A 22,094-nucleotide genomic window follows, 5' to 3' on the forward strand; every position below is an offset into this window, starting at 1 on the left:
ATTACTGTAAAAAACTCCCTTATACCACATTCTTTTCTGTATTTGGAATACTGAACCACTACCTGTGTATCTGCGATCTTTACATTCACTGTTTTCATTTAAATACACAAAAGTGCTGCATGTAAAAATTCACCCAGTAACTTTTAAATATGCTCAGCAGAGTAATTTAAACACTGTGCTTCATATTCAAGTTCTCCGTAGTGGGTAGAACAGCAGCCCCCCCCAAAATTCATGCCCACCTAGAACCTCAAAATACTATCATATTTGGAAATAGCATCTTTGCAGATATAATTACTTAAGATGTGGTCATACCTACTGGGTCCTTAATCTAATAATTGGTGGTTTGGGAGGTTTTTTTTGAGACTTGAGTCTCACTGTCACGCTGGGCAGAGTGCCCTGGAATCATTCTAGCTCACAACAACCACAAACTCCTGGGCTCAAGTGATCCTCCTGTCTCAGCTTCCCAAGTAGCTGGGACTACATGGGCCCGCCACCACACCTAATTTTTTTTTTTAGAGTTGGGGTCTTGCTCTTGCTCAGGCTGGTTTTGAACTCCTGAGCTCGGGTGATCCACCCCCTCAGCCTCCCAGAGTGCTGGGATCACAGACATGAGCCACTGCACTCTGCCTATGACTAGTGTTCTTAGAAGAGAGGACACAGAGACACAGGGTCAAGGCCACGGATGTCAGAGGCAGAGACTGGACTGAAGCTTCTAAACCAGTGGTTCTCAACCTTCCTAACTGCTGCGTTGTTACAAATGGAAAAAAAAGGGGTCATGACCCACAGGCTGAGAACCGCTGATCTAAACCAAGGATGTGCAGTTCTTCTCTATCTCCCTTGAAATTATTTCAAAAGCATGTGAGGTTTATAATTCCTAACCTGAGAAGAGTAGTAATGTGAGTGATCAGAGTTGACAATTTTAACTTGAGTAGATAAATAATCAAAGGAAGGACTATGAGCTTGCTGATGATTAACAATTAGTTGAAATCTGAAGTTCTAAACTTAAGAAAGAGTAAGTTTCAAATGTAGGGCCATTGTTACACATTTCTTATATTTAAAACACAGGATGCTTAATCTTGAAGATGAAATTTCTTAAGAACTTTGCTTTTTTACCATCCTATTTTAATATATTAATGATGTTATCCTAAGGGCTGTCAAGTGTGGTTCTAAACCCCAAGGGGAGAACTATGGAAGAGCTCCATGGGCTTGTGAGTACAGAGTCGTATTCTGTTCATGCCGAAACCTTAAATTTGAAATGCTGACTTATGATGGAAGGACAAACATACCTTCTTAAGCAGCAGCTGCAAAAACAGAAATCAATTCTGCTGTTCAGTCCTTTAAACATTTAGCAAATGGCCCAGAGTTGCCCAAGTGGAAATCCTTATAGGAATATAGCTTCTTTTTTCTTTCCCTTTTAACTTGTATGAAAATCAGATATGTATATGTAGGTGAGGCTGCCTCTAAATCTTTCAGCACAATATGATTATCAATTACTTTTTATTGAGTAGGCTCATATGAGTTTTTTATTGAAGGCTCATATGAGTTCTACACCATATACATTGTGAACAATCTGTACTTTCAATTTCCCTCTGGAGTAAGGCAGGAAAAAATCCTAGAGCACAGAAGCCATCAAATGCATCTACAACAGAGGCGTAACGTGGACCTCACAGCTACCTATGGCTATGGCCTAATTCACTTTTCTATAATGAAAGGACAGGAATATGGCCAATTCTTCTCTTTCTGATATAAATGAGCTGGCCAGGATTTTGCGGCTGCCTCCACAGAGGACACATCAATAGTGTATTGATTCACATTTTCTTTCATTTGAATATGTACCTGCAACACCATTGATCTTAACTTCCAAAGATATTTATGAGGTTTTGGTAAGTATAGTCTTATAACAAGGCCTCTTAGAAATCTTTAAGTCAATGCATTTGATAATTCTCAATTAAGTGTGTGATTTTAGCTAAAACTAGAAACTAAACCATCTTTAAAATAGCAAGAGACGATAAATATTTTTGAATGAATAAATGGGAGGATGAATGACTGTATTTATCGTGTATTCCTGTATTATTTCTGCTCACCCAGCTCCCTTTGATTGTAATTTGATTTGTCTATTGACCTGTCTCTAGGAAGAGAATGATGCCTGGGGTGGTGACACAGCTATACGGCATTACATTTATATTCCCCAGAAGAATTTAAAAGTTGACACTATGGTTTTATTTAAAGATACTATTGTGAATGCTTCCCTTAGAGCCTCGTGTAGCGCCTGAAACTGAGCAGACACCTCATATGTACGTCCAATGAATGGCCCCTGACTCAGCCTAGTTGCTGTTCTACTTAGAACATCAAAGAACACACTCGCATTTTTCAGCCTCCTAAAAATAATAAGCAAAATAAATTTAAAATGTAGTGGGTGGCTTATCAAATAGGAGATACAGCAGGTAGGGGTATGGTTACTCTGCCCTCTTTTTTCATTCTAAATATATGTATTCCATCATACACTTTGATGCTATTTCCAGTGCAGGTTCAGGGTGTTGGCTCAGAATAAATGACATGGCATAAAGTTATCCCTAACAATTTTTGCACAGGTGAAAAAGGGTTAAATGCACAATAGGGACAAGCTTTAAAGAAGCAGTAAAGGAAAAGATGGCATAAAAGAGGCATGGAGGGGAAGATGGCCATTGTTACCAAATAGCCCTTGCCACTTGCCTAATGGGGAAGGGAGGACACAGGATACGCAGATGGACTGCTTTGGTCTTTTTTTTTTTTTTTTTTTGCAGTTTTTGGCCAGGGCTGGGTTTGAACCCACCACCTCTGGTAAATGGGGCCGGTGCCCTACTCCTTTGAGCCATAGGCGCCGCCCTGTTTGGTCTTTTGCAGTTCAACCCGTCTGGCTGCACCTCTTTTCTGTCCCACATAATGAACTCCCTCAGGCTCAGTCCACTTGCACCTGGTTCTTGCAGCAGCATGACCCAGTAATGCCGGAAGTTTGAATCAATCATATTTATTTGCATTATGTCAAAGAGACTGGTCTTGGGTAATTATTAAAATACAATAGAATGTTTTACACAGAGCCATGGAAGTTCAGCTACTGCTGTGTTCTTTGTACATACTAAAGATAACCTGTTTTAGCAGGTGGAATAGAGGCCTGAACCCTTCCTGTTCTCATCAGGATCACATGACTGGAAAAGATGCTCTAGGAAACAAAAGGAGAGCAGTTGCAGGAAACGCCAGATAAAGCAAGACTTTTTAAGGCAGAAAAGAAAGGTGACAAGACTCATCACCTTTGTCTCGATTACTCAGCCTGGGACCCCCTAAGTAGGTCTGCCCTTCTAACTCCAGCTCACTTCTAAGGGGCAGAAGCAACATTAAAGCCCACAAACACTGACTGATACCAGTGAGGTCAGAAGAGAATCTAGGACTCCCTTCCCCTGCTACCTGAATTGTGATGAGAATCAACATAACGTTGCCTTCAAAAACGATCATGCTCTAAAAGAATATGACCTTACCCAATCAGCCACAAGACGTTCATCTTCTCAAAATAACCAAATAACCGCAACACTTACAACAGAAACATACGTTTAATATAAGGCAGGTAATATTTTTTTAAAAGAGGATAATAATCGGGTGGCACCTGTGGCTCAAAGGAGTAGGGCACTGGCCCCATATACTGGGAGGTGGTGGGTTCAAACCCAGCCCCAGTCAAAAACTGCAAAAAAAAAAAAGAAAAAAAAGGATAACAGTCATTAGTGGGAATTCCATAGTCTTTAACAGTTAAAATTCAGCCAAAATAATCTAACCAGATAGCTATGCAGTTAGGCTGTTCTATTAAAAAATAAATAAAGGCATAGATATTTTAGATGTTATGATATTCTGCATTTTTAATCCCCTTTACAATACTTTCCACGCTGTTCTGTAATGTGTCTATTTACTGGTCGGTGTTCCTCACTAGGCTGTAAGGTCCCTGAAGAAGGAACTTAGTCTACTCTCTTTTGTATTAGAAGTCAGCATGGTGGTGCCCGGCACACAGCTGGCCATCAAAACTCTGTAGAATGAATGCTTTCACAAGTAGTAAATAGATCAAGGCTTATACTCAATTTCATAGTCTACATATTGTTAATAGAAAGATTGGAGAAGAGGGTGGCGCCTGTGGCTCAAAGGAGTAGGGCGCCAGCCCCATATACTGGAGGTGGCGGGATCAAACCCAGCCCCGGCCAAAAACTGCAAAAAAAAGAAAAGAAAAGAAATGTTGGAGAAGAAAGTTGGATGTAGGTACCCAGAAAGCATTATGGAAAAGAAGGTTCTGATCTTAGATGTTCTGAGTCAGGACTGCACAAGATTATTTGGCTAAGAGTACAAATTGGGGCACAAAATCCAGCCTGTGGTCTTCTTACCAAGCCATGAAGTCCAACACCACTCTGAATCTGCCTAGGAAGCAAAGTCTTTTTTCAAATTTCTACAAAGGTGTTGTACAAACTTGAGATGGTCCTAATTTAAATAATGATTAAACCTTATCTCTGAGAGGTTAGAACTTAGGAGCAAGAAAAATTGCCTTACCAATCTGATTCCACCACAAAGAGAGAAAAGAAACAGCAAAGACTACTCTGAAACTGAGAACACTGAGCTTGGACATTGTTTTTCTCTGGATTCTCAATATTGGAAGACGAGCTTATAAAACCAAAATTACTTTTTTTTTTTTTTTTGAGACAGAGCCTCAAGCTATCCCCCTGGGTAGAGTGCTGTGGCTTCACAGCTCACAGCAACCTCCAACTCCTGGGCTCAAGCGAGTCTCCTGCCTCAGCCTCGCGAGTAGCTGGGACCACAGGTGCCCGCCACAACGCCCGGCTAGTTTTTGGTTGCAGCCGTCATTGTTGTTTGGCGGGTCCGGGCTGGATTCGAACCCGCCACCTTAAGTGTAAGTGTATGTGGCTGGCGCCTTAGCCACTTGAGCCACAGGCGCTGAGCCAACAAAAACTACTTTTAAAAACCACGTAAGGAAGCCTCAGTATTCAACTTGATCCCAGAAAGTGAATTATAGAATCAGAGATGCATAAAAAACTGGAGGAAACCTTACAGATTGCAGAACTCCATTGCTAGAAGGAACTTTAATCTGGTTCAACAGTCTTAATTTTACAGATGAAGAAACAAAAAGATCAGGGAGACTTACCTACGTTTAGTAAAGCTAAGTCCAAAACCTAGTTGTTTTCTGGCTTTCAATCTAATCATCTTTCTACCACAGCTGCTGAGATTTACCATCATGATCAACAAACATGGCTCAGCAACTGCACGCAACCGTGTGGGATGGAAAAGTGTCGCGAAAGACAAGCAATACTCTGAAATGTTAAGTGGAGGTTTAGCCTCGCGTTTCCCAGTGGTAGTGACGCCAGGTGAGTAGCAGGTGTGGGTGGCGTGCCCTCGCGTGGGCGACAATTCTGGAGGGACCAGAAACAGGTGGCGGAACGCAGGCGGAACTAAGGTCAAAAAAGCAACGTCGGGATACTTCAACGCTCAGAGGCCTTCTCGAAGTGTACGTTGAGCCTCTGGGCTTAGGGCTCAATTCCGAAGAATGAGCGAGGTAAAGCCTCCCCAAAACCGGGCTCCGAAACCCTGAGGGTGCCGGGCTGAGGCCGCTGGGCAGGAACGCGACCGCGGCGGCAGATGGGAACCGGGGAAACCCGGGGTGCCGCCCAACCCGGGCAATCTCGCCCTCGGCTTCCGGGGCGGGGCGCGCGGCCCGCGGGGCGGGGCCGGGAGCAGGCACCGCCCACGTCGGGCTGCGTGACAATGGGGCGGGCCGCGGGCCCTGCTGCCGGCTTCGGAGCCGCCGCATCCCGGGTCGGGATTTGAAAGATTAAAAACTCGGGGCGGAGAGAGCGGCGGCGTTGAATGTGTGGCAGAAGCGCTGGGGGTCGCGGCTTCTCCGCACCATGAATTACCCGGGCCGCGGGTCCCCGCGGAGCCCGGAGCGTAACGCCCGGGGCGGCGGCGCCTGGGAGCTGGGCTCTGATGCAGGGCCGGCGTTCGGCGGCGGCGTCTGCTGCTTCGAGCACCTGCCCGGCGGGGACCCGGGCGACGGCGACGTGCAGCTGGCACTGCTGCGCGGGGAGCCGGGGCTGCACTTGGCTCCGGGCACCGAGGACCACGACCCCCGCCTGGCGCTGGACTCCTGCCTCAGTGACGAGAACTATGACTTCAGCTCTGCCGAGTCGGGCTCCTCGCTGCGCTACTATAGCGAGGGTGAGAGCGGCGGTGGAGGGAGTTCCTTGTCGTTGCACCCGCCACAGCAGCCGCCTCTGGTCGCGACAAACTCCGGGGGTGGCGGGGCGGCCGGAGGGGGCCCCGGGGAGAGGAAGCGGCCCCGGCCGGGCGGCCCGGCCGCCCGCCACCGTTACGAGGTGGTGACGGAGCTGGGACCGGAGGAGGTGCGGTGGTTCTACAAGGAGGACAAGAAGACCTGGAAGCCCTTCATCGGCTACGACTCGCTCCGCATCGAGCTCGCCTTCCGGACACTGCTGCAGGCTACGGGGGCCCGGCCCCAGGCCAAGATCCAGGACGACGAGCATGAGTGCGGCACGGCCTCCCCCGCGGGCCCGGCCTCCAGCTCCGGGGAGGAGGACGACGAGGACCGAGCCTGCGGTTTCTGCCCGCGCACGGCGGGGCACGAGCCCGAAATGGTGGAGCTGGTGAATATCGAGCCCGTGTGCGTGCGGGGCGGCCTCTACGAGGTGGATGTGACCCAGGGAGAGTGCTACCCTGTGTACTGGAACCGTGAGTAGCAAGGCCGGGGTTTGAGTGGGACGGGCTGCCCCTGCGAGGGCTGGCACCCCCTGGGGTGGGGAGTGGGTTTGCGACCTGGCCACCCCCGAGAGGGAGGCGCGGGAGGCCTGGCGTTCGGCGGAGGCAGGACGGGGATTGTGCCGGGAACGCTGGCCAGTGAAGGGTAAACGAGCAGATGGCGAAGCCCAGGCTGCTTGGGGTCAGGCGGAGTGGATGCCGCCGGGGGTAGTGCCTCCCAGTGAGCCGGTGCTGCCGCTGTCCCCCGGGGCTGATCCAGGAGCGGATCCCCAGCCTGAAAGGTTAAATTTCGTGATTCCACCAAGTTTTGTCCACCTGGGGACCTGATTCATTCTCATTTACCCTGCACTGCCCGTAATTTAGATAACAGCGCGTCCCCTGGAGTCGTGAGGTTTGAGAGCATCTGCCTGAGAATCAACAGTTCAGTGATGGGCTCAGGAAAAAAAAATTAATCCCCGGCGGGAAGGGAAAGGAGCTGGGTTATTCCCACTGGGCGTGCTCGAGAGGGTGGAAAGCACCACAGAGGTGGTTCTGGCAAGTGGGTCCGCATGCACGCCATGGTGCACATATTTTTAGGTTTGCCTCTTCATCTTAAAAAATTACCGTTCCTATTTCTCATTTTTATAACGGGGATAATTGTACTTCTCTCCTGGGGTTGCTGTGGAAGTAAATGAGCAAATACACCTGCAGGGCTTGGAACTATGGTTGGGCACTTATGTGTGATTTGAGTGTTAATATTTATTAGACAACCTCACAATTAGGTTCATAATTAAAATAGAGTAAGGAGGAGGCGATCAGAAATATCTCCCATTACATGCAGTAAATATTACCTATGAAATATGTAGTAGATATTCTACAGTAACCGAACTGTTGGCCACCAAGAGTTTTGTAATATCAGTTTAATTTTCCTGGGCCCGGCGTCTTCACTGATTGCCACTACCCCTGGGTTCTCCATACATCTTCTAGCACTCTGCCTTGTGTTAATTGTAGGTATTAATGAGTTAGCTTCCTTTCTGTCTGTTTAGGAGCTTATGGGCAGAGTCCATCACTTTATCTCGGTGCTGCGTTAGGGCCTAGTGCAGTAGATACTCAATAGTAGGTGTTGAATTGCATCAGTGACTCTGATAATGTGAAAAGAGTCATGCCTTAAGCATGACTTATTAAGATAGCAATCCCAGTGTGTGTCAAATCACCAAGCAAAATAAGCATAGCAGGAAATGTAATTTCTTACTGCACTTTAAGATGACACTAAAAGCATTTGTTATCATTTTTATAAGGTCAGATTCAGGTGGTATGTGTTAAATCACTGCTTTTGATTACAAACTCACTAAGAACGGTAATGTTTGGATTACTCATTTCTTTCATACTGCACAGTAAATTTGCACAGTTGTCTTGTGAAGCTTGAGAAATGGGGAAGAGGAGGAAAATTCTTACCTTTCAGGAGCTTCCCAGTTAGTTTATTCTTCAGATGACTTAAGTATCACTGTAGTTTATTGGTCATTTATTTTACTGAGACTAGAAACACAAAGATTTACTGAAGCCAGGAAGTTGGATAAAACTGCAGGGTGAGGAGCCTGGGAGCCAAGAGATGACTCTTACCTTAGATGAAACTGAAATGTGTTTGCCTAGAATACTGTGTGCTCTTTTGGCTTATGATAAAAATCGCTAATGCTTACATGGTGCTTTACTGTTTACAAAGTGATTTTGAAATCCATTGTTAAAATTGCAAATAATTGCTAACCTGCCTGTGAAGAAATGGGCTCAGTTCAGAAATTAATGAATTTGTCGAAGGTCACTCAGCAAGTGATTAAAGCAGTGTATTGGTCTAGTGGAGGAATCCAGTGCCATGTCCAAATAGTTTCTCACCCATTCAAGAGTGAGGGTGTCTGGAAAGCTTCCCAGGAGATACAAGACTTAAGTCCTAAAGGCTGGATTTCATATGGCAGAGGAAGTAAGGACACAGAGGAAAAGACATTCCAGCCAGGAGTAGCATATTCAAGGACACAGGCATGAAGCTTCGTGGCATTTGGAGGACGTGCGGCCTGCACCCACAGGCACCAAGACACACGGAGTAGGTTCGGGTCGCTGCCACAGAGAGGGTGGTACGCGAAAGCTGGGGTTTGGTCAGGGGCAGGATGGAATTGTGAAGGGAGCGCCTGCCCGTGAACAGTACACTTGGGAGAACAGCCGTGAAGGAAACAGGGTGGGCATGTGGTGCTGAGGAGCTGGGAAGCAAACAGTTGAAGGTTCTCTTTTACTCAGGTGTGGTTAGTGACAGTGCACAGGTTGAACTGGAGGGTGAGAAACAGACTCATTAGAATGCTGCTGTCATAAATTGAGACTCAGTAAGGGCCTGCAAAAGTAAACTCAGATGTAATGTGAAGATGCTCTTCTTAGCCATTAGGCATCACAGCTGGTAAGTTAATTTTTTTTAACTAGCCTAAGAGCAATACCTGTTTTTAATCTCTGTTTGGCATTTTCTGAAGTACCATAAAACAGTGTTTCTTGTGGCATCCTGTAATTTACCATTTCTCAGAGAATCTCATATCACTGTGTTGTAATTGGTTGGTTGGTTGTTTTATTTCAGATTAATTTGAGGGTACAAACCATTAGGTTATATTCTTTACACGCGAAAGGTTAAAGTCAGAGTTGTGGCTGTGTCCTACGTCTGGGGAGTGTGGCATGTATCCTGCATTGTACCCTCTGGGTGGGAAGCTACTGAACTCCCTCCCACTCTCCCCCAATCTTGAATTTAATTGAGATTTTCTCTTGTGGATCTGTAATTGTTAATCTCCTATTTTCAAATCGCTTCTGACTATATCTGATGCTTGTTTTTCCAATCCTGAGATACTTAGGATAATGTTCTCCACATCTATCCAGGTTGTCACAAAAGATGCAAAATCTCCATATTTTTATAGCTGAATACATACCACAGTTTATTCACCCACTCATGTGCTCATGGGCACTTGGCTTGTTTCCACATCTTTGCAGTTGTGAACTGAGCTGCTATGAACATTCAAGTGGTAAGATGCCTTTTTCAATTTGGGTAAATTCCTAGTAGTGCAATTGCAGAGAAAATGGAAGGTCTACTTCTAGTTCTTTGCAGACTCTCCATGCTGCTCTCCACACAGGCTGTACTAGTTTGCAGTCCCACCAACAGTGCGGGAATGTGCCCTTCTCTCGGCACCCACGCCAGCATCTGCGGGTTTGGGACCTTGTGATATGGGTCGTTCTCACTGGGGCTAGGTGGTATCTCAGAGTGGTTTGTTTTTGTATTTCTCTGATAATTAGGGGTGATGAGCATTTTCTCATGTGTTTATTGGCCATTCCTTTGTCCTTGTGAAAAGAGTTTCTATTCATGCCTCTTGCCCAGTTTTTAATGGGGTTGTTTGTTGTGTTCTTGTTGGTAGGCTTGAGTTCCCTGTAGATTCTGGCGATTAGCCCTTTGTTGGATTGCAGCATGCCCTGGCATTTTGAAGGCTGCCTTTTTGCTTTGTGGATTGTGTCCCTAGCTGTCTAATTGGTTCTTTAAGTCTCTGTGTATTATAGAAGTTTTCATCCTCTCTCGACCTCGTATGGTTTCTTCAGCATTTTTCCAAATGGAAACAACTCACACAAGACAGTGTAGCTTTTGACCTTCCCCCCCATTTTAACTTTTCCTTTTAAACCTTTTTAGAAACTGTCTGCATATTGGTAATGAACGTTTAAAAAAAGAAAATCCAGGTTCCTCCGTGGCATGGTGGTAGGATTCCATTGGCCTTTTGGATTTTGTTTCCTTATTTAGCTCACATCTGAGTGTCAAGGGCAGCAAGTTAGCTATACCTAATTTAAAAGAAATACATTATTATACTCTTCCTTTTGAACTTTACTGGCAGATAAAATTGAACCAGTTTGGGATATCTGAATTAGAAAGGGAACAGAATTGGTCTTATATAGCTGGAAAGTAACTAATATTAGTACATATGAAAACAGTATTAATTGTAGGGTATTTGTTCTTATTGTATATTTAGATATTCTTCTGGCTGAACATGGACATTTTAGGTAGAAACTGATCACCTCCGAGGAAGAGCAGAATGGACTCTCCCTAAGCTCTTGTCAGGCCTGTTTCCAGGATTATTACAGTAACATGCTTCTAACAGTGGTTGACACGTTGTACTAGGTAAAGAACTATTAACTATATTTATGTGGATCTTAAAAAACGCAGTCTCCACCTTATTTGGAGAAGCTCACATAGAAGTTAATAAGGTTAAGCAGTGCAGAATTTTCGAGTGCCCACAATTTGATCTTATCAGCTTGTACCTGATCAGAGAGGAAAGAACACTTGTGAAGGATGTGAATGAGAGAGTGGCCAGAGCATTCAGTAATCGATGGCAGGAAGGTATATGGAACTTTCTAGAGATGTTCCACCAGCTTGGAATAGCCTATAACGATTCTAATGGCAGTGATGTACACTAGGAGGTATATATGACTTCCATTCAGTGACTAAATTAATAAAGTTATTTAATTGACCACATTTCTTTTTATGTGAACACTAAGTTTCCAGAAGTAGTCATTAACTATAAACCACAGATTCCCTCACCCTTGCCCTGGCTTCTGCTGTACTTATAAAGCTACTTAGATTATTATAATTTTAAACCATTTTCAGTTTCACATACTTCAGAAATTAACTGTCTTCATGATATACTGAAATGAAGGGGAAAATTACATTCCCAATAAAATGATGTAGGAAACTTAGAACTTTCCCCTTAATTATCTAATGTTTATTAACTTGCCACAAATGTAAACCATGTTATTCTGAACAGTACTCTATGTGGAGCAGGACATCGTGGGAAATAGCAGAGTCCAAGGAGGTAGAAGGCTCTCTGTCTTGGTCAGTTTCTGCCTCCACTAAAGCAGGACTGGAGGGGTGGAGAGCAGGCGTTAATGTGCGTGGCCCAGAGAAGTGTGGGATACTTTTCTCTCTTCTTTACTCTTTTACTGTGCTATCCCCTATTAGCCCAGACTGAAAAGCAGCCTTGGGCTGCATTGAAACCCTGACTGCTCAGATTTACGGAAACCGTGGCAGAGTCTTCTGGAAATCCCCAGCCCAGATCAAGTTTGCTTTAGGGTGTGTTTTTCAGTGACCTGTTGAAACAGCACAAAGATGAGACTGGCTAGTGTATGGAGGGCGAGACTCAGCTGCCTGACCTGACCAGGGCACTTGGGGCTTCTCTGTTCCTTACAACATGCCATCAGTTTGAAAACCAATCTGTGTCATTTGTCGAGTCCCTTGTTTGCACGTGGCTCGGGTGTATAATGCATGCTGTGCTTTGTGTAAGTGTTCAGTGTAGTCAGTGTGGCATCTGTCGGCCCCTTTTCTTCTTTTACTATTTTGTTATAAAAGGGATCTTTTGTATTCTTCTCTCTCGCAAATTTTATTTTTTGGGTCTGTTATTGCCACGTCACTCTTTATACCTTGCATTTTGCTGAGCTCTCTGATGTCTGGAACCTATAGCTGATCTTTTTTTGTAGAAAGCAAGAAAAGTCTGGATGCTGATAAAGGATCCCCTGAGAATTATGGATTCTCTCCCTGGGAGAGAGTGTGGGTTAGGGAAGACAGAGGGAAATGGAGGGTGAAGCCTAAGATGAAGATTATTGGCATGGAGATTGGGAAGTAAGCACTTCTCTCTTTTTTTTTTTCTCTTGAGACAGTCTTGCTTAGTCACTCTTGGTAGAGTGCCGTGGTGTCTTAGCTCACAGCAACCTCAAACACTTGGGTTCAAGGGATTCTCTTGCCTCAGCCTCCCAAGTGGCTGGAACTACAGGTGCCCACCACAACGCCTGGCTATGTTTTAGAGATGGGGTCTTGCTCTGGCTCAGGCTCGTCTCAAACCTGTGAGCTCAGGCAGTGATCCACCCACTTCCACCTCCCAAGTGCTAGGATTCTAGGCGTAAGCCACTGTGCCCAGCAGAAATAAGTACTTCTGGAATTTTTGATAACTGAGGAATGTGATGTAAGACCTTTACCTTTTCGTAAATGTGGTAGAATTTAAACTGTGTGTGTCATCAGGAAAAGGGTCAGCACTAATAAAACATGTAGATATACACAGTCCTTTCCTTTTTGCCACAATACTCTCCTAAAATCTCAGTTAAAAAGTAGAACAATATGTTTTCAGACCAGGATTTTCAGAATTGATGGAAAAGAGTCTTGTGGGAAAACTTATTTTGATAAATTATTACACATGCAAAAAAACTGATCACACTGACTGGATCTGTCCACAACATGGAAAATAAACTGGGTTTTCAGAATGTTGTTGTTCTCTATAGTGTTCAATGTATTGATCTGTAACACAAACATGCTTCATTCACTTACTAAAACAAAGTTATACTCCACAGTTATAGTTTATTAAAGATGGTGATCACTTTCTGAAGTTAGAGGGAGCTTGGCCTTGCCCTAATCAGATGCACGAGAGTATTGAATGAATGAATGTTAAGCAACTAAAAAAAAAGTAGAACAAGAAAACACATTTTTGTAGCTACTATATATGTATGATCTGTGGTACTATTCTCTTGAGGCTACATTGGTAAAGGGAAATTGTGCCCACAAAAAAATGTTGGGTCACTGACAACTGAGTGGATTAATGGAGTGGAAAGCAGAATACACACACTTTCTGATGCCCTGGGTCAGGCGGCAGGTGAAGTTCAACATGGTAAGAAACAGGAATTAACCTGTCAGACAAATGAAGAAAAACAGTAGCAGAATTGATATGAGCACAGGCAGTCCCCGAGTTACACACATCCAGCTGATGGATGGTTTGTACTTACGAACCGTGGCTGTTACAGGTGGTAGGTGATGTGTCTGTTCCAACTCACATGCGAATTCAGCTTAACCAGCCGACAGCACCCAGCTCATTCTGAGCCCAGGAACTGCCTGTGGTTCCGTTTGACACAGTGCTGTCCAGTTCCACCAGATCACCACCATGAGTGACTTGCACTCATCAGCATTTACTGTAATGCCTCATCACATTAGCCATGTCTCGGTCATCATTATAGTCATTTTAATGTTTAAGTAAACTCTGTAGAATGACTGTCAGAGTCACGCCAGGCTTTGGAAATGACATTGTCAGTGGTACTTCTGTTTCCCAAGATCTCCGATGTCTGGAAATCCTAGAGAACTATAGATTCCATCTGAGTGGGTGGCTTTTCCAGATAGTTAGAGTTAAGCTAGAATGTAATTTTAACTGAATAGAGAACTCTCAGATGTTACTGATTCTGTTTTTAACTGCTTTTCGGTGGACGGTCACTCGGAACACTGATGCATGATAGTCCTTGAGAAACTTGATGTGAGACAAAGAACTTGATGAACTATTCTAAAACTTAAGATTTCTAAATCATATGCCAGGGACCATTCTGCTCAGTAGCTGAGATGACGTCCAGGAGCAGAGTTGGAATTACTTCTGAGCTTTAGTATGACCTATTTAAATGTAATCCCTCTCAGAATGTCTCACCTCTTAACTACAACTGCTCCTTTATCAAGTTTTGGGTTATATTTTCTTAACTGAATCTATGGCTTTCTTTGCATTCTATAGAATTACTTCTAGCTAGGCCCAAGGGCATCCTGTGTCTACCTGATTGACCCACTCAAATCTTCAGTAAAACTAGAATTTTAATGTCAGGGTGTATTTTAACATTAAGTACCCCCACATACATTTATTATTTGTAGAAAAAAGTCGTTGCCATGAAACAAAAGACAGTTATAGGGATGAGCCTACTTCAGAGTAAATCAGAAATTTGGGGGCACCACTCCTCACTCAAACCGAGGAAAGCACTTGCAAGGTTGCTTCCTCAAGCTCTTCCAGGGTGGCGACCCACTGCCGAAATACACCCTCACTCCCCTGGCCAGCCGGCAGCGTGAGTCTGGGCTCAGGGCGACGGGTGTGCCTGGCTGCAGGGTTTGTGAGCAGACGCTGGCTTTGGCTCCGGGCTGTGTTGCCCAGCAGCCCCGTTAGACTTGTTGAAGATGAGCACAAGCTCCCCATTGTTCTGCTCTTTGCCTTCCACTGGAAAACACTGGGACCTTAGATTTTAGAGCATCTTTTTGGACATGGTTGCTGTTTATTCTTTAGCCTGTTTGCTGTTCAGCTTTTGTCATACTATTTTGTATAAACTATTACACATTATTAAACTTTTTATTATTTTCTTTTTTTTTTTGGTGGAGGAGATGACTCTCCTATAGCGAATGCCTCTGATCCTGAAATATTGGACTAACTTGTGTGGAATTCTGATTGCCCTGCAGGATTTTATGGAAATACTTACAGCCCTTCAAGGAACATGATAGACAACACATAAAGGGCGCACCTGGTTTCAAATATTTGTTTACAGATCACCTTGTACCCTACCACAGCTCATTACTTTCATCTCTGCCATCTCCATTTCCATTTTTACTGGTTCTCCTGGGAAGGCTACATCACGTAGTGTTTATGAATGTGAAGGGCCACGGGAACCACACTGGGCCCAGATCCTAGCTCTTCCATGTATCAGCAGTGTGGCAACTTGGATTCTCTGTGCCTTACTTTCTTCTTTTGTAAAATGTGTTTTCTCACATCTGTAATCCTAACACTCTGGGAGGCCAAGGTGGGAGGATCGCATGAGGTCAGGAATTAGAGGCTACCTTGAGCAAGAGCAAGACCCTGTGTCTACAACAGATAGAAAAACTAGCCAGGTGTGGCAGACGCCTGTAGTCCCAGCTGCTGGGGAGGTTGAGGCAGGAGGATGGGTTGGGCCCAGAGTATGAAGTTGTGGTGAGCTACAATGATGCCACTGCCCTCTAGCCCAGCATAGAGAGACCTGGGTATCAAGAAAGAAAAATAAAAGCATTCTAAATTCTTGAGTATCTGCTGCTTTTTTAGTATGTAGCTCCTGTCATCAATGTGGGTGATACTGACTTTACCCCCAGAGCTCATTTAGAACATTTCTACAACCTACTAGGGTTTTTGAAACAATAGAGAACTCTACAGTTTCTCAATGACGGCTCAGTTTTCAGTTGATGCAGAGCCAGTAGTGTTCTTGGTTTTCTGCCATGTTGGCAAGAAAAAAATGGACCACAATTCCTCTTCTGGTGAAAGAGACCTCAGCATAAAACTGTGAGTAATTCTTCTTGATAGATCTGCAGTTGGGCCAGCAGTCATAGGGATGGCAGCTAGTGTAAGCCCCAACTTGAAATAATCTTGAATCTACCCTTAGTTGAGGGATTTGAAGCAGCCTTCTCTTATCCAGCATTGTCAGTAAAAGTCACGTAGGTTCAGGGAACAGATATTTGTCATCAAATTTCCATAGCAGGAGTTCTTGATTTACCCATAGTGTGATTCCGTTGACATTACATGTATGTAAAATGTTTAGCCAAGTACCTGGTTCAATATGTATTAGCTATTGTTTCTAAGCCAGACCTTTACATTTGCTCTTGAACTAGAAGCCCATCTTTTGTCTACTAAATAGTGTATTAGTAGACATGTTTTATTTGGGGAGGGGAAAGGGTGCAACACTGTGGCTTTGCCAAAGTCATTTCACCCTAAATATGGTGACCACGTATACACATATGTTCTCACAGGTACTATGTGTATCTCCATGTGCTCATCTTAACCTGGTTAGTTACCCTGAGAGTTCTGGGAATCACAGTTAAATTTACTACTTATGGGACCTTAATTTCTCTTGTGGACTCCAAGATGGAACAAAGTGAAGAACTTCCCAGGTAAGATGAGGACAATGGAATAGTCTTCAGGCTCGATGGGTTGAAGCTGCCTTGTGCTCAGTTGTCTTCACTTATACCCAGTTCAGCCAGTTCAAGGTTGCATTTCAAGGGATTCTAGCAGAACTATCCTTCACCCCACAAATTGGTATTTTTGTTTTATCATTATTGTTCTTTCTACCTACCTATTGCTGGTCTGTCCTTCCAATTTAAAACTTCTGTATTCTTACTGGTATTCTGTCTTCTTGTTCTATCAATTATTAGTAAGATGAAGTTTCCAACTTATAACTGTAAGTTATATATATCCTATTGGCTTTTGCTTCGTATATATCGAAACTCTGTTTTTAGGCGTCTGTACATTTAGCATTATAGTATCCTTTTAATGAAATAATGCTTTTATCATTTTGAAATATTCCCCTTTATCTCTAGTAATATTCTTTGTCTTAAAATTTCCTTTATTTGGTACTAATCAGCCATTCCTCATGATTAGTATTTGCAATTTATATTTTTTCCTGTCCTTTTACCTTGAAACAAATATATGTCTATACTTGCCATTGGGTCTTAAATTTTAAGATTTGTTGTGACAGTCTCTGCCTTTTAATTAGCATTTTAAACCATTTACATTTAATGTAACTAATGCTGTATGATTTTTTAAAATTTTTCTTCTATATTTATTTACTGAGACAGTCTCACTAAGACTAGAATTCTATGGCATCATTCTAGCTCACAATAACCTCCAGTTCCTGGGTTCAAGCAGTCTGCCTGCCTCAGCCTCCCTTGTAGCTGAGACTACTATAGGCGCCCTCCACAACACCCAGCTAATAATACTGTATGATTTTTAAAGGAACCTTTTGGTAGTTATTTTCTATTTGTCCCATTTGTTCTTAGTTCTTTTTCTTGCCTTCTTTTGGATTGCATATTTTTTATGATTCTCTTTTACCTTTATTATTAGCTTTTAAGGATACGTTTCCATTTTATCCTGGTTCACGTTCTCTGAGCATTTTGGCTTCCAGTTACACATATGTTATATCATTTGATGTCCCAGCTTTTGGGTGCTCTATTCTGTTTTTTAATTTTCCCCACTCTTTTTTTTTCTTTTGTTTTAGTTTAGGTAATTTGTATTGACTGATTTTCAAGTTCACTGATTCTTGCCTCAGCTGTGTCAAATCTACTGAAGAGCTTATCAAAGGTATTTTTTTTGTTTTTCTTACCAAGTTGTTAATTTCTAGCTTTTCTTTTTGACTCTCGTAGTTTCTCTTTCCATGTTGAAATTATTCATCTGATTATACATGTTGCCCACATTTTCCACTAGAGCATATTAATCATTGTTTTAGCATATAATCATAGTTTTTTTTATTTTTTAGTATATTAATCATAGTTTTTTAATTTTTTTTTAAATGACTCCAGCATCTGGGCATCTCTGGTCAGGGTCTGGGGTTTTTTGTTGTTTTTGTCTCTTGGCAGTGTGTTTTTTTCTTCTTTCTTCTTTTTGTTAATATGTGTCATAGTTTGTTAAAAGCTAAACATCTTTTAAGACAGTAGAGTATTCATAGTTTTGTTAAAAGCTAGACATCTATAAGGCAGTAGAGTGTTTATACCTAAAAATGGCACACTTTGTCTTTTGCTAGGCCTTTAGTGTGGAGAACTGACCAGTCCAGTAGGGAGCTGAGCTAAGTTTGCGTTCCATCGCTGCAGTGACCAGTGCAACAGTGGAGTGATAGTTGCCGTCAGTGCACCACAGGCTTGGGGTTTCCAGGGCATCCCCTGTGTTCAGAGGGAACACTGGTTTGCCAGTGATTTTTCTCTTTGTCTCTTTCACCCTTAGCTTTACGGCTTCCCTTAGCACCTTGTCTCATGGAAGGTCTTTCTCCAGGGTTTTGCACTTCCCCAACAATAGATGAAATACTATCATGGTGACAGTGGTGTTACCCAATAAAGAGGGTCCAACTTCCTGTCATTGTCCAGCCAGTGTGCAGAGACGGGGGATTAGGCCTAACTGGCTTTATTCTCAGGCCAGCAATTCTGGAGAACAGTAAGAGTAGCTTCTCCAAAACTATTCTGCTCTTCCATTTCCAAAACTACAGTTTTATACATAAAAACCACGTTAACAACAATAATTAACCCTGCCTTAAACAACAATAATGGGCATAACCCATGACTGAAAACAACATTTCTAATTCAAATGTTAATCTCCTTAATCAATTGCCTTAAACTACTCAAAATATACACTTTTAGGTTAAAGCTGAATTACAAAACAACAAGGGTGGCAGACATAAGGTGAAGGTCAGGTGGGACCGGGGCCATCTGGGCCCTGGCCTGACCGATGCCTCTGGGTGGTGCGGGTGCAGGGAGGGCGTTCCCTGCCTCGCTGGCTCCGCTTCATTCGCACAGTGTTTCCTCCTGGCGATTCTGCCTCCACCCAGCCACGAAAGACGTCACGGTCTAGGCCCAGGACAGTTCCCTGCCTTACACCAAGGGGAGTGTTTGGGTTTTGTTGCATCTTCCTATTGCCTTATTCCAGCTGCGGGCAGTGCTTTCCATTGCTTTCCTACTTGGAGCAGCTTAGGCTTTTGTTCCTTAAGTGAGATATGAAGGAAAAATCCAGGCAAGGCTTAAGACCGTGCCATCTCTGACACCGCAGAGGTCACGCACCACCATGAAGGGGATACTCTCTCAGATTCCTCACCCTCCCTCATCTTTCTTAAGAGTTACTGGTAAGATCTGTGGGAAGAACCTGCCAGGGGATATAATTTCCCTGTGCATTGGAAGCCCCAGAATTTCCATACTCTCACTGTAGCCCACACTTGACCTTTAGCAGTGTGTTAAATATTCTAGTTAAAGTCGTTTACTGGCTTGTATGGTATCCAGTGTCTCACCCCTAGTAAGTAGGTGCAGGAGCTTACATCTTATCTCTTAGATGTTGTGTTAGTTGCCCTGGATGGACCTCAGCTTTCTGAAGTATTCAAGAGAAATTGTAATTTTACAAATTAAATGTGGTGGGTTTGTTGTTTGGGGATAGGAATAATAGTTCTTTCATCTTTCTCCATTCTAGGAAACAGCTTGAATTGTTACACTTTTTTTTTCTGTTTCTGTAGTAGCTGCTTTATGGTTTTTAGTACACGTCTAGCTTATTAGAATCAACTTCAGAAATTACTGTGTTGCTTTGTGCAGAGTAGAAAAACCATCATGTACTCTCACTGGCCCCCTCATGGCCTTTGCCATTGTTATCATACATTTTACTTCTGTTTGTTTATACTGGGTCTGACAATTAAGTTTGTAAACTCTGCCGCTGTGTGCTTACATTGGCAGCACCGTGGGACCAAATCACTAAGAGTTCAGCTCGGTGCATCAGCATCTCACAGCTGTGTTCATATCCACACGTGGAGGCATCTTACTGACTGGCTTTCTTTATTGCTGTTGTGTTTTTGTGGGCCATTGTGAGAATATCAGAGCTTTAATTGGAGCAATGAACAAACTCATAAATTTCTTGTTAAACTAGGTAGGAGTGGATGTTTAACCAGAGACGTGTTAGTCTAAGTTTATGGGAATGATGTCATGAAGAAAACGACAGGGTACAAATAGATAAAATTTTTTTGGAGAGGAGATGAAGAGATGTCAGGGAGGCCAGGAACGAACAGAACAGATAAAAACATTGTAAAAAATTGTCAAATTGTGCATCAAAATTGTCAGCTGACTATAAGAAGCATAGCAGACCAAGTAGATATCAATAGAGAAACAGGAAAATCTTAGCTGAAAATACTGGCCACTCATGGCTCTTGCATCATGACAATGCACCAGCTCACACGGCACTGTCTATGAGGGAGTTTTTAGGCAGTAAACAAATAACTGTATTGGAACACGCTCCCTACTCACCTGGGATGGCGCCAATGACTTTTTTTTTTTTTTATCCAAAGATAAAGGAAATATTGAAAAGAAAACATTGAGGACATTTAGGACATCAAGGGCAATACAATGATAGCTCTGATGGCCATTGCAAAAAAAGAGTCCAGAACTGCTTTGAAAGGTGGGCTAGGTGTGGGGGCATCCGGCACGGCTCCCAGGGGAGCACTTTGCAGGTCACTGTAGTCATATTCCCCCATGAGATGTGTAGCACTTTCTCTAGGACGAGTTTGCAAACTTGTCAGACCTTGTAAGCCCAAAATGTTTTCTTAAACTCTGTTTCTCCCTTTTTTTTTTAAGAGACAAGGTCTCACTCTTACCTAGATGTGAGACAGTGACATGATCACAGTTCGATGTAACCTCAAATTCCTGAGCTCAAGATCCTTCCACCTCAGCCTCCCAAGTAGCTGGCACTACAGGCACCTGCTCTTATGACCAGCTACCTTTTTTATTTTTTGTAGATGTGGAGTATCTCTATGCTGGTCTCAACCCCCTGGCCTCAAGTAATCCTCCTGCCTCGTCTCACTTCCCACAGTGCTAGGATTGATTACAGGTGTGAGCCACCTTGCTGGCCTCTCCCTCATTTTTTTTTTTTTTTGAGAGGTAACTTTTGGCAGATATTATAGAACCCTAAATGGACATTTTTGTTTGCTTCAAAACAACAGAATAAAATATGTCACTTTATTGTCTTATACTTGTATAATTTCTGATGAGAGGTTTGCTGTTAAAAGATATTCTTAGATGTCATCTTTTTTTCTGGTAGCTCCCCTCCCCCTGTGCTGATGACTTTCAGCAATTTGATTATGATGCATCTGACCGTTTTCTTTATATTTCACCTGTGATTCTGCTAACTATGGGTTTATAGTTGTCATCAAGTTGTTTAAATGTTTGGCTATTATTTCTCCCAGTTTTTCTGTGTGTCATGTCCCTTTTCCTGGAAGTTAGTACGTTTGATACTGAACTATAATTCAGCCTGACACTGCCCCACGCAGTGCAATTTATTTTCTTTTCAGTTTTTTCTTTTTGTTTTATTTTTGAGAGTTGTACTGTTATGCTGCTGTTGCTGTATTCTAGAATATGTCCTATTGCTATATTATGACTTTGAAGGATTCACTCACCTTTGCCTCTGCAGTTTCTAATTTACTATTGATCTCATTTGTTACAGTTTTTCATTTCTAACATTGTATTTTTCATCTTTAGAAGTTCAATTTTGGAATTTTTTTTCTGTCTTCCAGGTTTGTACTTTCTTCTGCCTTTTTGAATCTGGGGAGATTTTGCTGTCAGAGTTGTTTCTGGTCTGTTTCTGTTGATGGACTTTCTTCCTGAGTGTGTGTTGGGAGTGTCTTCGTGCTTCTCTGAATTACTTTTCAGGTGTATTCCTTGGATTTTCTAGGATTCCTTTAATGTTCACTGGGCTTTGTTCTAGTGCATAGTTATTTCAAATAACAATAGAACCTCTACAGCTGACCACCTCCCTCTACTGACCACCTCCTCACATTGACCTAATCTTCATAGACTGGACATGTGCCATGTGTAGGACTAGTTCCTTATGTTGACCACCTCCATACATTGAGCAGTTACAGCCCCTTAGATGGTCAGCTACAGAGACTCTGTTGCACTGGGACCCTGAGGCTTTCCTCTGAGCTTTGTGAGGGTGTTGAGCAGTGCTTTA

General features: G+C 43.2%; 1 protein-coding gene across 2 annotated transcripts in view; it reads left to right on the top strand.

Annotated features, from left to right (window-relative positions):
* Nucleotides 1–5,841: 5,841 nt before the first annotated feature.
* Nucleotides 5,842–22,094, top strand: part of DDHD1 (DDHD domain containing 1) — a 71,421-nt gene continuing 55,168 nt past the window's right edge. For both annotated transcript variants that reach the window (XM_023514521.1, XM_003792132.2), the window contains exon 1: nt 5,842–6,771. In XM_023514521.1, coding sequence (XP_023370289.1) covers nt 5,931–6,771 — 841 coding nt within the window. In that variant the 5' untranslated portion in view covers nt 5,842–5,930. The remainder of the gene's footprint in view (nt 6,772–22,094) is intronic.

Source organism: Otolemur garnettii, unplaced genomic scaffold, assembly GCF_000181295.1.
Source record: "Otolemur garnettii isolate 467f Iridium unplaced genomic scaffold, OtoGar3 scaffold00054, whole genome shotgun sequence".
In the NCBI taxonomy this organism is placed as follows: Eukaryota; Metazoa; Chordata; class Mammalia; order Primates; family Galagidae; genus Otolemur; species Otolemur garnettii.